Source organism: Mobula hypostoma, chromosome 28 (genome assembly GCF_963921235.1).
Source record: "Mobula hypostoma chromosome 28, sMobHyp1.1, whole genome shotgun sequence".
NCBI lineage: Eukaryota > Metazoa > Chordata > Chondrichthyes > Myliobatiformes > Myliobatidae > Mobula > Mobula hypostoma.
Genome location: NC_086124.1, coordinates 18,305,799 through 18,321,479, shown reverse-complemented (window position 1 = coordinate 18,321,479; position 15,681 = coordinate 18,305,799). Strand labels below are relative to the sequence as shown.

Sequence of the window (15,681 nt, the reverse complement as noted above, 5' to 3'; positions counted from 1 at the left end):
TAGAAACTTCACCGTCACACCCGACCCGTATTCTCAAGATCAGAACAAAGTACGAGTACTCAGTATCTCTAGATCTCAGGGCGTTTAGATGTCTCAGAAATTTCATTTCCATACATAAAAAAAAACAAGGAAGCCGGAATCCCACTGACATTAGATTTACAATGCCAGATTGACACTCGGTTGTCAATTCCAAATATTCCATTCTCATGCTGCTCAGCTGTTCATAGTGATCAAGACGTAGACATGGTGCTGAAGAAGGCATTATGGAACCTGACCTCCTTCAGTCAGCGCGTAGAGTAGAGGAGATGGACTGTTATATTACAGTTGTCTAAGGCAACGGTGGGGAAGTATTTGGAATTTTGTGTGTAGTCTTGTTCACCCTGCTACACAAAACATAGAGTATTATTAAACTATAAAGCACGGAGAAAGATTTAACAGTTTGCAGGATAGAAGTAGAAGTTTCCTTGAGTAGGGTTTTATTTAATGGAAAAAAATAAAGCCGTAAACTAGGAAGCCAGTCTTTGCATTATATATCCTGGAATTTAAGAAGTGACTTAGAAAAGGCGCATAAAACACGAGAGGAATAGCATGGTGAAGCAGTGAGATCGGCTCCCTCTTTCCAGGGAAGATTTGCTGAAGATAACAAAGCATAGCTTTAATATCATGGGCGAGAGATTTAAAATGAACATCAGGGGCAACGTTTTCACGCAAAGGACAGTTCTTTTGTGAAATGTACTGACTGAAATAATGGTTGAAATGGTTAAATAAGCGATGTTTACAAGCCATTTAGATAGGTACATGGCCAGGAGAGGTTTATGAGACTGCGGGCCAAACGCCGGAAAAAGAGAGGAGCTTGCTGGGTAACAAAGTCGGCATGGACCAGTTAAGCTGAACGATCCGATTTCATGCCTTATGATTGTGGAAGTTGGAAGCCTACAGCCCAAGCAACTCGATGGCTATTAGTGGCAAATTGGTAGGGCCAATAATCTAAGACCATAAGACCATAAGACAAAGGAGCAGAAGTCGGCCATACAGCCCATCGAGTCTGCTCCGCCATTTTATCATGAGCTGATCCATTCTCCTACTTAGTCCCACTCCGCCGCCTTCTCACCATAACCTTTGATGCCCTGGCTACTCAGATACCTATCAATCTCTGCCTTAAATACACCCAATGACTTGGCCTCCACTGCTGCCCGTGGCAACAAATTCCATAGATTCACCACCCTCTGACTAAAAAAAATTCTTTGCATTTCTGTTCTGAATGGGCGCCCTTCAATCCTTAAGTCATGCCCTCTCGTACTAGACTCCCCCATCATGGAAAGCAACTTTGCCATATCCACTCTGTCTACGCCTTTCAACATTCGAAATGTTTCTATGAGGTCTCCCCTCATTCGTCTAAACTCCAAGGAATACAGTCCAAGAGCAGACAAACGTTCCTCATATATTAACCCTCTCATTCCCGGAATCATTCTAGTGAATCTTCTCTATACCCGCTCCAAAGTCATCACATCCTTTCTTAACTAAGGAGACCAAAACTGCCCACAGTACATCAAGTGAGGTCTCACCAGCGCCTTATACAGACTCAACATCACATCCCTGCTTCTATACTCTATTCCTCTAGAAATGAATGCCAACATTGCATTCGCCTTCTTCACTACCGACTCAACCTGGAGGTTAACCTTAAGGATATCTTGTACGAGGACTCCCAAGTCCCGTTGCAGCTCCAAACTCTAAGAGGAAATAGATAATTATTTCATGACATAGGAAGGAAAAGCAAAAATAGAATTTAGAGATCTAGGCAGAAAGATGAGCAGCAGGACTTCTTGCATAGTAATTTCTCGATTGTTGCCTGTGTCACACAACAGTGAGGGTAGAAACAGGATGATTCGGCAGAATGATGGGTGGCTAAGACGCTGGTGGAGGGGCAGGGATTCTCGAATCATTGGGATATTTTCTGTGCGATCTGTTCAAAAGTGACGGGTTGCACCAGAATCCGAGGGGAATCAATATTTTCGCGGGCAGGTTTGTTAGAGCTGTTGGCCGGGGGTGGAGGGGGTGGTGGTGGCAGGTGGTGGTTTAAACTAATTTTGTGGGGATAGGAACCCGAGGGAAGGGACTCACGATAGGACAGAGCATAAAAAAGCAAAGATAGCGTGTGGTCAGACCGTCAGAAAGAGCAGGCAGATGACAGGGCATAAATGCAGCCAGCATGGGGAGTTTCAGGGCATTACGTATGCAAAATCCAAAGGGTAGTAAATACTTTATTCAAAATGTTACATCTCAATGCACGGATAATAAGAAATATGGTGGATGATATTTTTGCACTGTTACAGATTGTCAGGAATGATATTGTGGCCATCACTGAATTGTTGGTGAAGATGGTTGTACTTGGGAGCTAAATGTCCAAAGTTACACGTTGTATTAGAGAAATAGGAAGGTAGGCAGAGGGGACCATGTGGTTAGACTGGTAAAGAATGGCTTCAAATTAGTACAAAGTTGTGACATTGAATCGGAAGATGTTAGATTCTTGTGGGTTGAGTTAAGAATCTGGAAGGACAGTTATACATAGGCCTCTCAACAGTAGCTGGTATGAGGACCATTGATTACAACAGGAAGTAAGAAAGGCTTATCAAAACAGCATTGTGATGATAGCCATGGAAACTTTAAATTTCTAGGTCGATTGGAGAAATCAGAGTGGAAATGGAACACAAGAGAGTTAGTTTTTGGAAGACTTCGGAGATGTGTTTTTAGAGCAGATTCTTGTTGAGCCTACTAGGGGATCAGCTGTACTGGATTGCGTATTGCGTAATGAGCTGAAGGCGCTTAGGGAGTTTAAAATTAAATAATCCCAGAAGGCATAGAACACAGTATGATTGAATACAGCTTGAAATTTGCTAGGGAAAAAGTAAAGTCCGATGTAACAATATTTCAGCAGAGTAACGGAAATTACAGTGGTATGAGATTGCAGTTGGCTAAAGGAAATTGCAAGGAGATGCTGCCGGAATGATAGCAGAACAACAATGGCTTGTGCTTCTGGATAAAAAAACGAGGAAGGTGCAAGGTAGATATATTCTAAAAACGAAGAAATATTCCAATGGAAAAGTAGATCAACCGTGGCTGACAAAGGAAGTCAAAGCTAATGTAAAAGCAAAGAGAGGGCATGCAACAAAGCAGCAATTAGTGCGAAGATGAAAGATTGGGAAGCTTTCAAAACCCTCCAGAGAAAAACTAAAATAATCATCAGGAGGGAAACGATGAAATACGAGAGCAAGCTAGCAAACTATATCAAAGTGCATAGTAAAAGGTTTTTCAAGTATGTAAAATTTAAAAGAGATATAAGAGTGGATATAGGACTGTTAGAAGATGAGGTCGTGGAAATCATGAGGGACAAGGAGATGGTAGATGTTCTAAATTAGTATTTTCCAACAGTCTTCATTCTGGAAGACACTAGCAGTGTGCCAAATGTTGAAGGGTGTAAGAGAAGAGAAGTGAGTGCAGTTACAACTACAAGGAAGAAAGTGGAACAAAAGCTGAAAGACCTAAGTGTACGTAAGTCACCCGGACCAGATGAACTACACACTAGGTTTCTGAAAGAGGTATCGGCAGAGATTGCGAGGTAATTAGCAATGATCTTTCAAAAACCATTGGATATTCCTGGCAAAGTGCTCAGAGGATGTGCAGACCAGCTGGCAGATGTTCTCACTGACATCTTCAACATCTCCCTGAGGAGCGCCGTCATTCCAATGTGTTTCAAGGCCGCCACCATCGTCTACGTGCCGAAGAAGTTTTCAGTGTTCTGCCTCAATGACTACCGTGTTTCGAAAGGCACGTCATGAGGCACATCAAGACCCTGCTGCCCCCTCACTGGACCCCCTGCAGTTCGCATATCGTCCCAACCGCTCAACAGACGACGCCATTGCCACCACCCCCCACCTGGCCCTCACCCACCTGGACAAAAAAGACACGTATGTTCGAATGCTTTTCATAGACTTCAGTTCAGCATTCAACACAATCATTACTCAGCACTTGATTGGAAAGTTGAAACTGCTGGGACTGAGCACCACGCTCTGCAACTGGATCCTAGACTTCCTGTCTGGGAGACCTCCGTCAGTCCGGATCAGGAGTAGCATCTCCGACACCATCACACTGAGTACGGGGACACCCCAGGGCTGTGTGCTCAGTCCATTGGTGTTCACTCGACTGACCCACGACTGTGCACCAATACACAGCTCGAATCACATCATCAAGTTCGCCGATGACACAACTGTGGTGGGTCCCATCAGCAAGAACGACGAGTTAGTATACCGAGAGGAGGTGCATCGGTTAACGGACTGGTGCAGAACCAAAAGTATGTCTCCTAAAGTGAACAAAACAAAAGAGATGGGTGTTGACTTCAGGAGAGCACGGAGCGACCACTCGCCACTGAACATTGACGGTCCTCCGCTGAGATTGTCAAGAGCACCAAATTTCATAGTGTTCACCTGGCGGACAATCTCACCTGGTCCTTCAACAACAGCTCAATAGCCAAGAGAACCCAGTAGCATCTCTACTTTCTGCGAAGGCTGAGAAAAGTCCATCTCCCACCCCCCATTCTCACCACATTCTACAGAGGATGTATTGAGAGCATCCTGGGCAGTTGCATCTCTGCCTGGTTCGGCAATTGCACCGTCCTGGATCGCAAGACACTGCAGCGGATAGTGAGGTCAGCCGAGAAGACCATCGGGGTCTCTCTTCCCGCCATTACAGATATTTACACCACACGCTGCACACGTAAAGCCAACAGCATTGTGAAGTACCCCACACACCCCTCATACAAACTCTTCTCCCTCCTGCCATCTGGCAAAAGGTACCGAAGCATTCGGGATTTCACGACCAGACTGTGCAACAGTTTCTTCCCCAAGCCATCACACTCCTTAATACACAGAGCCTAGACTGACATCTACATCATTTATTAGTACATTGTAATCTGTCCTCTACTGTGCCTGATGTCTTGTTAATTATTTATTGTACTGCCCTGCACAGTTTTGTGCACTTTACGTCGTCCTGTGCCGGTCTGTAGTTTAGTGTAGTTTTTCTGTTGTTTTACGTAGTCCAGTGCAGCCTTGTGTTGTTTCATGCAGCACTATCGTCCTGGAGGAACGTTGTTTCGTTTTCACTGTGTAGTGTACTAGCAGCTTATGGTCGAAATGACAATAACAAGCGACTTGACTTGACTTTACTTGTATTCTGGTTTGATGCTGGAGGACCGGAAAAATGCAAATATCACACCGCTTTTGAAGAAAGGAGGAAAGCAGCAGAAAGGAAATAATACATCAGTTAGCCTGACCTCAGTTGTTGGGAAGATATTGCGGTAAATGGTTAAGGATGAGGTTATGGAGTACTGGGTGATGTAGAAGGAAAAAGTCAGCATGGTTTCATTTAGGGGAAATCTTCCGTGACAAACCTGTTGCAAATCTTTGACAAGATTACACGTAGAATAGAATAAAGGAAAGTAGTGAATATTGTATATTGGAACTTTCAGAAGGCCTTTGACAAGCGCTCTCTCTCTCTCTCTCTCTCTCTCTCTCTCTCTTTCTCTTCTTTCTCTCCATTTTCCCTTTCATAAACATAAACACTTCTATCAGGACGCATTCATTCTCCCCCAGGAATAAAAATGCAGCCTATCCAACATCCAACCGTTCTCCATGACTACGTAATTATAACTTTTCATCTTAGTTCCATCATAGGTAAACCAAGATTACAAAAGTAAGTTGCTCGACTTTTCCTACATTTTTCTTTCGATAATAGAACAAGGGATACTAATAGAAGTGAACGTGAAACAGTGAAGCATTTATATTTCCGTATGTTTCCATATAGAAAGCTTTTATATAAAATAAACACCCAGGGTATCGGATGAATTGTGTGAGAATGGATCGAAGATCGTCTATCTTGGAGTAAATTGATCCTTTTTAGACGTTGATAATTGGTATAGGGCACCAAGTTCAGTTATTGGCTCCCAGTTGTTCCCTCCATAGTGAGCTACCGTATGAAGGTTGAGAGATTTACAATACCGATTTTAAAAAGACGAATGTACAGATGCATGTTTGGAAAGGATCGGAAGTCTATGGGCCAATTGTTGGTAAATCGAATGAGTGTATAGGGCATTTCGGTTGACATGGAAGAGGTGAACCAAAGGGTCTGATTCAGTGCTGAGTCTATGACTTGGTCAACATTAATTCATTTTGAGCTGAAGAATGCAAGATTTTTCAATTTGCGATGATACAATGGAGGTTTAAGGAGCCTGCTAAGATAAAGAAACTGATTCGCCAACGCGATGTAGTTAAAATGAAAAGACTGGCAAACGGTGTTTAATGTCGGGAAAAGTGTGTGATCCTACATTTAAGAAAGTGAAATATGAATGAACATACTGTAAGGAAGTGCTGAGGATTAAAGGTATTCGGCGCAATTAATTATAAAAACCCAACTGGTAGTTTCAATCTGAGTTCAAACGGCAAAGGCTATTTTGGCTTTAATTGTCAAAGGGATTACCATTAAAAAAAACATTAAAACACTGTTCCAATTATACAGAGGGTCGCAGTGGACAAAGCTAGAATACAGCAGAGATCTTTAGTCTTCTTGTCCAGCAGTTTGGTGTAACAATGCTGGCGAGATGCCAAAGGGATTCACCAGGCTGATTCAAAAAATGAGAACGAAGAAGATTATTTTTGCTGAGCAACACCAACAAAATAGGTTGGGTAAACATTCTCTGGCTTATGAAAATATGGGGCGAATCGATACAAATATGTATGCTTCTGCGGGGGTTGGGAAGGGTAGAATATCGTAGAAGCTTTTACCAGTCGGCGTACATTTAATAAGTGGGCATCATGACAAAGTAAGGGGTCAGCCATTCAGTACCGAGATAAGCAGAAATATTTTCTCGCACAGGGTGATAAATTAGCGGAATTCACGTCTGCTGTAGGTATTAGAATGTGGATCACAGGAAGTACTCAATGTGCATGCGTCCAAATGTTTCCGAGCTCGAGAAATAGGGCGGTGAGGCGAAGGGCACAGATGAAGCGCTGAAGCCAGCATTGATCAGTCTCACGAAGTCATATAAGATAGTGGAGCAGAGCGGAATGTCCTGATGGTCTAGTCGTGCTCCTATTTTGTTGTGTTCTTTTACACCTGAATCGTCGTGGTTATGATCCAAGCAAATTATGTAAGGTGTAACCATGATAGACACAGAAACTAGCGGGATTATTATTTCAAAAATCGCACAGGACTGTGTTGACCGAAAATAATACAAGCTGTAAGACGATGAGACATAGAAGCAGAGCCCTGGATAATCAATAACCAATCAACATCCGCCTTAAATATATTAAATGACTTGGCCCTCACTGCAGAATTGGCATTGATTCTTCACCCACAGGCTAAACAAGTTGCTCCTCATCTCTGTTCTTAACCGAAGGCCCTGTATTCTGCAGCTGTGGCCTCAGATCCTAGACGCTTACACTATAGGAAACATATTCTGTACATCCCCCTCGTTTAGTAACTTCAATATTAGAAAGGTTTCAGCGAAATCCCCTTCATTCTTCTGAATTCCAGTGAGTGCAGGTCCAGAGCTAAAAATAAACACGCCTCATATGTTGAAACATTAAATCTGAGAACCATTCTCGTGGACATGCTCTTTAATCTGTCCAACGCCAGCACATCACCGTCAATAAGTGGGGTCTGACCAATATCTTTTAACATTTGAATTGCACCATCGGTCTTATATTCTAATCGTCTTGAGGAAAATGCTAATAGCGTATTTTGCTTTCCTTACCACCGACGCAACCTGCAAGTTAAACTTAAAAGAGAGCTACACGAGTGCTCCATTTTTTTCTCCCCATTTAGAAAGTAGCCAGGCTTTTATTCTTCTGTCAAAGTGCTGGCAACACACGTAATCATTATATTCCATTTGCCCACCTCTCCGACCTTTCTCCTAACCTGTGTATCTGGAGATTCCAGTCTTTCTCAACACGAATTGCAAGTCCTCCATCTTCCTATCGTCTGCAACCTTGGCGACAATGCCATCAATTCTGTCTTCCAAATCATTGATATTTAAGGAGAAAAGAAACAGTCAATCAGCGACCCCTGAGCAAAACCTTAGTCACCAACAGCTAACAAGATAAGGTCCCCGTTGTTCAGACTCTTTGTCTCCTGCCAGACAGCTAAGTTTGCATCCATGATAATATCTTTCCAGTAGCACTAAGCGTTCTTATTATAATAATCCACCTGGTGTGCGGCACCTTGTCAAAAGTCTTCTGAAAATAAAAGTAAACTACATTCATTCACACTACTTTATCTGTCCTGCCTGTTTATTTCTTCAACGATTCCAAATGATTTCTCAGGCAAGGCTTCTTTCAAGGAAAGCATGCAGCGTTTTTTCCTCCACGTACTCTTAAACATCAGTCTTAATAATGGACTGCAGCATTGTCCCAACCACAGACTCAGCCAAATTGACCTAAAAATTCCTTTTCCTGGCTCCCTTCCGGCTTAAAAAGTGTATTTTCCAATCCTCTGGAACCAGTCGAACCATTCGAGAATCCAGTGATCCTTGAAAGAACTCAATAATTATCACAATCTCTTCAGCTACATCTTTTAGAACCCTGGAAACTACTACATCTATTCCAGATAACTTATCTACCTTCAGATCATTCAGCTTCTTAAGCACCTTCTCCTAAGTAATAGCAACCATACTCTCTTCTACTGTTCAATACTATCGAATTTCTGGCGTACTGCTCTTGTCGTCCACATTGAAGACCGACGGGAGATGTTTTTTTTTTAAAGTTGTTTGATATTTCTTTCTCCCAAATTACTAACTCTCCAGTGTCATTTTTGCAGTGGTCCGATGTCTATTTTCGCCTCTCTTTCATTCTTTATCTATCTCCAATTTTTTTGTATTTGCTTTTATAATATTAGCTAGCTCTCTTTCATGCTTCATCTTTTCTCTCCTTACGGCCGTTTAGTTGTTTTTTAAAAAAAACTACTAATTCCATCTTACATTTTGTTACATTATATGCCTGTTATTTTGCTTTCTTCTGTCATTTTTAAATCTTTTTATTAATTATTATTGAAAATTGACAAAGAAACAGACACTAAAACAATCAAGTCAATATATCAATAAGTATAATAAGAGTGAAACTATTTACCAAACTAAACAGTATGTCAATAATAATAATTAAGAAAAACTAAATGTTAAAGCTATATTTAAATTAAGATTCTTTTGTCTTTTACTTCCCTTGTCCGCCACCGTTAAGCCATCCTCACTTTAGAAGACTTACTCTTTTTTAGGATGCATCTATACTACGCTCCTAAATTTCTTCTGGAAACTCCAGCCATTGCTACTCTGCCGTCATCCCTGCTAGTGGCCCCTTCTAATCAACTTTAGCCAACTCTCCTCACTTACCTTTGTAATTTCCATGACTCTGCGGGAATACTGACTGATACACCTGACTTTAGCATCTCTCTCTTGAACGGCATGATGAATTCTTTCTCATTATGATTAATGCATTCTAAGGGTTCTTTTATTTAAAATTCCATAACAAATCTGCTTCATTACACAATAACCAATCCAGAATTGCCTTTTCCTGCTCTGAAAAGCCGTTTCTGTGTCATGCTTCACACTCCCTGTCTTCAGATACAGACCCACCCTCATTTTCCCAATATATCTACATATTGTAATCCCCCATGACTATCGTAACACTATACTTATTACGTGCCTCTGCTATCTACCGGGATTACTTTACACCGCACTCCAACCACTGTATATAACTCCGTCAAGGCCCTTTTTAAACTTTACATTCCCTTAACACGACCCATAAGGATTTTACATTTTCTGATACTATATTACGTCTTTAAGGATTTTTTTCTCTTTTTTTTTTTGCAAACCGAGCCACCCTACCCGTCTGCCTACATACCTATCCTTTCTATGCAATGCGTTTCCCTGGATGCTAAGTTCCCAACTATGATTTCATTGTCAAGGTGGCAATGCACTTTGAAAGACTTCACACATAATTACATTCCCAGTTCAGTAGCCAATTAAACTAATACATTAAAAGAATTTTGATAGAACGAACTAAGTGTACAAAATGACGTAACACATTCAACGTTGAAGTCAGTCTGATTGAAGAGTTCAAATTGGTGGTTTTACATATCGAACACGGACTCCCATTCAAGTGATCTGATTTCACGTTTTCAATACGTAATGATATGGTTTCAGACACAAAAGGAAAATGTTTCCAAATGTACCGAGGAATCTTAGGTTCCTCGTTCTGTTATGAAGAAGTCTCCGGACAGTTACCACAAGCCCATTCCTCAAAGAATATCCACTTGTCCGCCACGGACTCAATTCCACAGCTAGTAATTTAATTCTGATCGATTGTTCCACGAATTAGCGTTACTTTCCACAAAGACGTGGAAACTGCAGCGAAACGCGTTATTGCGTCAGACCAAATGTGGATTGCACTATGGTCATCATTGAACTATCCCGAGGATTCCGGCACCAATATAGCATGCCACAATTTACTAACCCTACCCGTACTTGTGTGAAATGTAGGAGCACCTACGCGGTCAGTTCTTCACCAGGAGAAGGTACAAATGCTTTGAAATCAGCGGCGGGAATGGAATCCCGATTAATGAATGCCAGCGTTATAACGCGATTGCACTAACCGGTACATCAGCGTTCCGTTGTTACACCAAGAAGATGCCTTTAAAATAATATATTTTACTTTAAAGATATATCTCGCGAGTGACTAAAACATTCCGAACCCATTAATTGTTTTCTTCTGATTCGAAGTGTCATATTTTAGAGTTGATAATTTAACTTGATCATAATTTTGATGTTTCAGCCGATATAAAACTGAGACTGGTCAATGGCCCAGATCCATGCTCTGGAAGGATTGAATGTTTTGTGAACGGAACATGGATGACAATTTGCGCTTCGTATTGGGACCTCCGAGATGCAGACGTTGCCTGCAGGCAGATGCATTGCGGATTTGCTCGGTCAGCGACACGGAGCGGAGATTTTGGGGAAGGGGATGGGGCAGCGTGGGCGGAGAGCTTCGACTGCAAAGGCACAGAGACCTATTTGTGGGTATGTCCCTACGAAACGGTTCAGCCACATTTGTGTCCCATGAAAAACGACGCTGGAGTTATTTGTTCAGGTGAGCAGTCCCGCTGAATATCCAACTGTGGAACGCTTGTAATACTTAAGTGTCTCTTGCCTCATTTATAGCCAAAATGCACGCACTGGCCACTTTATTATGCACAGAAATGGAACGCGGTGTGATCTCTTGCTGCAACAGCCCATCCCACTTAACGAGTTGAGGATTCCGAGGAGCTCTTCTGCAAACCACTGTTGTACCGTGACGTTATTTGAGTTAATGGGTCTTTCCTGTCAGTTTGAACCCGTATGGCCATTCTCCTCCGAGTTTTCTCGTTAACAAGGCATTTACGCCCACAGAAATGCCACTCACTAAATTTACGTTTTCCCCACATCATTCTTTGTAAACTATATAGTCTGCTATGTGTAAGAATACCAGGAGATCAGCAGTTTAAAAAAATACTCAAATCCCGCCCCGCCTGGCACCAGCAAACATTTTGCGGTCTAAGTCACTAAATGACAGTTCTTCCCGGTTAAGATGCTTGGTCTAAACAATGTCTGAACTTCCTGATCATGTTTTCTACATTAAATTTCTGCCACTTAAGTGCCACATAGTTGCATTAAAGACAGGTTGCTGTTACTGTTCCTCTCAGCGCCTTGCGGCATATCGGGCGGCAAATTTGCCGTTCCTTTAGTATTTGACCGCCTGTTTCCCAGTTGCTAGCTCGACAGGAAACGCAGCACGGCTGGAAACTGTGCAAGGCTACAAATCTAGCCGGGTAGGTGTACAGGTGTATCTAATAAAATAAACTGTATATCTGGAGTTAATTCAGGCCATTGTAATGCGGTATGTGATAAGGTATTCCATGTGCAGTGTCACACTCCATCAAATAGTGCTTGACCTACAGTTATAATGTACTAATTTCAACTTATCTCTCCTTAGGGAAGCCAAAGTACTTATCTTGCCAATGTCAGTTCAGTTAGGTCAGCATGTCTGTTTTGATCAATTACAACTGCCGAAAGTAAAGCATGGTGAACTCAGCCCATCAGGCACAATCTAGACAAACAGAACATCTCAGTACAAGAACAGTCTGTTCTGTCCACGAGTTCTTCTCCGACCACGATGACAAATTAAACTAAATATTTTTTGTAAAGTTTGTGACGTCTGCAAATGGACAGTGGACATCTCAGCAGTTCATTGAGCGTTAATAGGTCAATGCACATAACTAAGGCTGATAGGCAGATGGAACAGGGAAGAGAGGGGTTAACGACAGACGCTGGAACGTGATAGCTGGCATTAAACGGGTGACGATGATGGCATCTGATAAGAAAGAAAGGAATGAAAAAAGGGTAGTGTGTGTAGTTAAATAGCAGACATGGGGAAGGGTAGGCTGTAAGAAAAAGAGCTGCAGTAGGTGATCTGAACAAGAGAGAAAAACGATAGAAATTAAGCAATTTTCTGGAAATAGAGAACTCAATATGGATACTCTGTGGTTGAGAGAAAAAGTAGCTGTGCCTCTAAATGTTCAGAACTGATTTGGGAAACTGACAATATCAATAGCTCGAAATGGTCTGCAAATGCATACCTCATAGTGACGCTGTTTCTGAAATGCGCAGTGTTTTTCTTTTGCCCGCAGCTGAACAACTCGTGGAGCATCGTCATGGCGGCCCCAATGACCGGTTCAATCCTAAGTTCCGGTAGTGACTGCTTGTGGAGTGTGTAGCTTTTCCGTGTGAGAACATGCTGCTCCAGTGGTGATTCGGCTTTCTTCCCCATCCCCAATGGTGCAGGCTTGAATCTGCAATGATCAGACGGGAGGATAGAGAGAATGAAGTGGGGTACTGCAATGTTTGTGGAAATGCGTGTTTGAACGTAGACACGGACTCGATGAATAGCAGACATGTTTCTGTACTGTGCATTTATATTGCATTCACACTATAAAACGTCACTTTCCTTTTGTTTGTTACGGAACTAGAAATAGTATTAGAAAGCTGTATATGATTAAACACCTCGAATAAATATCTTGCAAGAAAGCAGCCTCGGATATTGGACACTATCTCATTATTTGCTCGTTTTCCTTTTAGATCAACCGCTGAAACCACGTATTCACATGAAGAGGACGAAGGGATTATTTTCTCAAGGGGAAAACGTAACGTTGGACTGTATTTCGCCGTCATTTTACGAAGGTGCTACGTTTTACCTCTACAAAATCGGCCAGCCTGCCTACGTGAAATCCATCAAAGCAGCAGCGAATTCGAATGGAATAACTTTTGTCATCACACAAATCAACACTGGACACGAAGGGTTCTACACTTGCAGATATCAGGTGGAAAGAGATGGAAGGCGGTATACATCCGATGAAAGTGATCAAGTACAAGTCATTGTGATAGGTATTTCTACTTTTAAATAGTTAGAATGTTTCAGGGAGGGGAAGCGAAACAAGTCTGCGGTAAGTGTGGCACAGTCGTGTAGCAGTTAGCGTAACGTCATGACAGCAATACCGATCCGGGTTCAATTACTTGACACTCTGTGAGTAGTTGATACATATCCTTGTGACCGCGTAGTTTTCCTAACACAATCCAAATACGTCTATTTTTATGGTTAAGAACCCACATAGGTGTAATTGGGTGGCCCCGACTCCTTGGTCAAGAAAAATTTGTTCCCGTACTGCATCGCGGAATAAATGAAAAATAACACAGCTACCCGACCCCATATTTTTGGGGGGGTGTGGGGGGGTAGTACAGGAATATAGGCCACAAATTCAGAATACAAGGAGGGCAGAGATGAGTATGAACATCTTCAGCCAGAGGGCCGCGAATTTCTGGAGCTCAGTGCTACAGACGGCAGTGGAGGTAAAGTTTTGAGCATATTTAAAGCGGAGGTTGAGAAGTACTTGTTAAGTAAAGGCATCAAAGCGAAGGGGCGAAGGGAAGAAAATAGGGTTGAGAGAGGTAATAGGTCAGGGGATGATCTAATTCTGTTCTCATGTCTTATAGTATGATAGTTCTAAATATACAAAATAGATGCGACAAATAAATGGTACAGGTCATTTATTCCTAAGTTAACAATGAGCTTAACATAGAGATGGAGGCTTGTTTAAAATTGTTTTAGATCATCCAACGGATTACATGTTTCTGAACCCTGTATTAACGCAGGAAAGGCATGCAGTGAGGCAGAACTCCTTGTTTTACGGTCAGGTGGATTTATTGCACAATGTGCATGTCACTCGCACAGGGTCGTTTTAGAACGATTCGGTTTTTTACATGATGTGTTTCAGTGCATGCATTATCATCCGGATCCATTAACACGACTGACTTATATTCTTATAAGTGATGTGAACGTTTCTGACGACGACAATATCTCTCCCTCAGCTCCTTCTCTGTTAATTTTAGCTATAAGGCATTTTCTTGAACCATATGCACTAATGCTGTACATAAGACACGACGTAGTCGTTGACTACGTAAGCTACACACATCAAAGTTGCTGGTGAACGCAGCAGGCCAGGCAGCATCTGTAGGAAGAGGTGTAGTCGACGTTTCAGGCTGAGACCCTTCGTCAGGACTAACTGAAGGAAGTGTGAGTAAGGGATTTGAAAGTTGGAGGGGGAGGGGGAGATCCAAAATGATAGGAGAAGACAGGAGAGGGAGGAATAGAGCCAAGAGCTGGACAGGTGATAGGCAAAAGGGGATACGAGAGGATCATGGGACAGGAGGTCCGGGAAGAAAGACAAGGGGGGGGGGGTCCCAGAGGAGGGACAAGAGGTATATTCAGAGGGACAGAGGGAGAAAAAGGAGAGTGAGAGAAAGAATGTGTGCATAAAAATAAGTAACAGATGGGGTACGAGGGGGAGGTGGGGCCTAGCGGAAGTTAGAGAAGTCGATGTTCATGCCATCAGGTTGGAGGCTACCCAGACGGAATATAAGGTGTTGTTCCTCCAACCTGAGTGTGGCTTCATCTTTACAGTAGAGGAGGCCATGGATAGACATGTCAGAATGGGAATGGGATGTGGAATTAAAATGTGTGGCCACTGGGAGATCCTGCTTTCTCTGGCGGACAGAGCGTAGATATTCAACAAAGCCGTCTCCCAGTCTGGCACCTATCCGTCTAAGCGGAACAGGTGCTACACATGCCCTTACACTTCCTCCCTTACCACCATTCAGGGCCCCAAACAGTCCTTCCAGGTGGGGCAACACTTCACCTGTGAGTCGACTGGGGTGATATACTGCGTCCGGTGCTCTCGATGTGGCCATTTATATATTGGCGAGACCCGACGCAGACTGGGAGACCGCTATATTTGCATATCATTTTGCTGCTTGCCTCTTGGTCTTGTTATTACCTTCCATGTAAAATTTGTGGCTAACATAGATTTTGCAAATGGTCACAGACGGATGGGCAAAGTAAGAGGATCTTGATCCCTAGTCGTACCACACACAGATCTACCATCTCCATCAATACAATAGTGATTTAGTTTTATTCTTCGTATATCATATCCTATGCATATTCCTGAACTCGGTTACGCACTAGGGCAATGGCAAATTAAACGTCCTTCTGTACC

The 15,681-nt window shown here is 42.5% G+C and overlaps 1 protein-coding gene across 3 annotated transcripts in view; it reads left to right on the top strand.

Moving 5' to 3' along the window:
• Positions 1–15,681, top strand: part of LOC134338839 (immunoglobulin superfamily member 1-like) — an 83,800-nt gene that overhangs the window by 36,083 nt on the left and 32,036 nt on the right. For all 3 annotated transcript variants that reach the window (XM_063034974.1, XM_063034975.1, XM_063034977.1), the window contains 2 exons: positions 10,872–11,186; positions 13,211–13,516. In XM_063034974.1, coding sequence (XP_062891044.1) covers positions 10,872–11,186; positions 13,211–13,516 — 621 coding nt within the window. The remainder of the gene's footprint in view (positions 1–10,871; positions 11,187–13,210; positions 13,517–15,681) is intronic.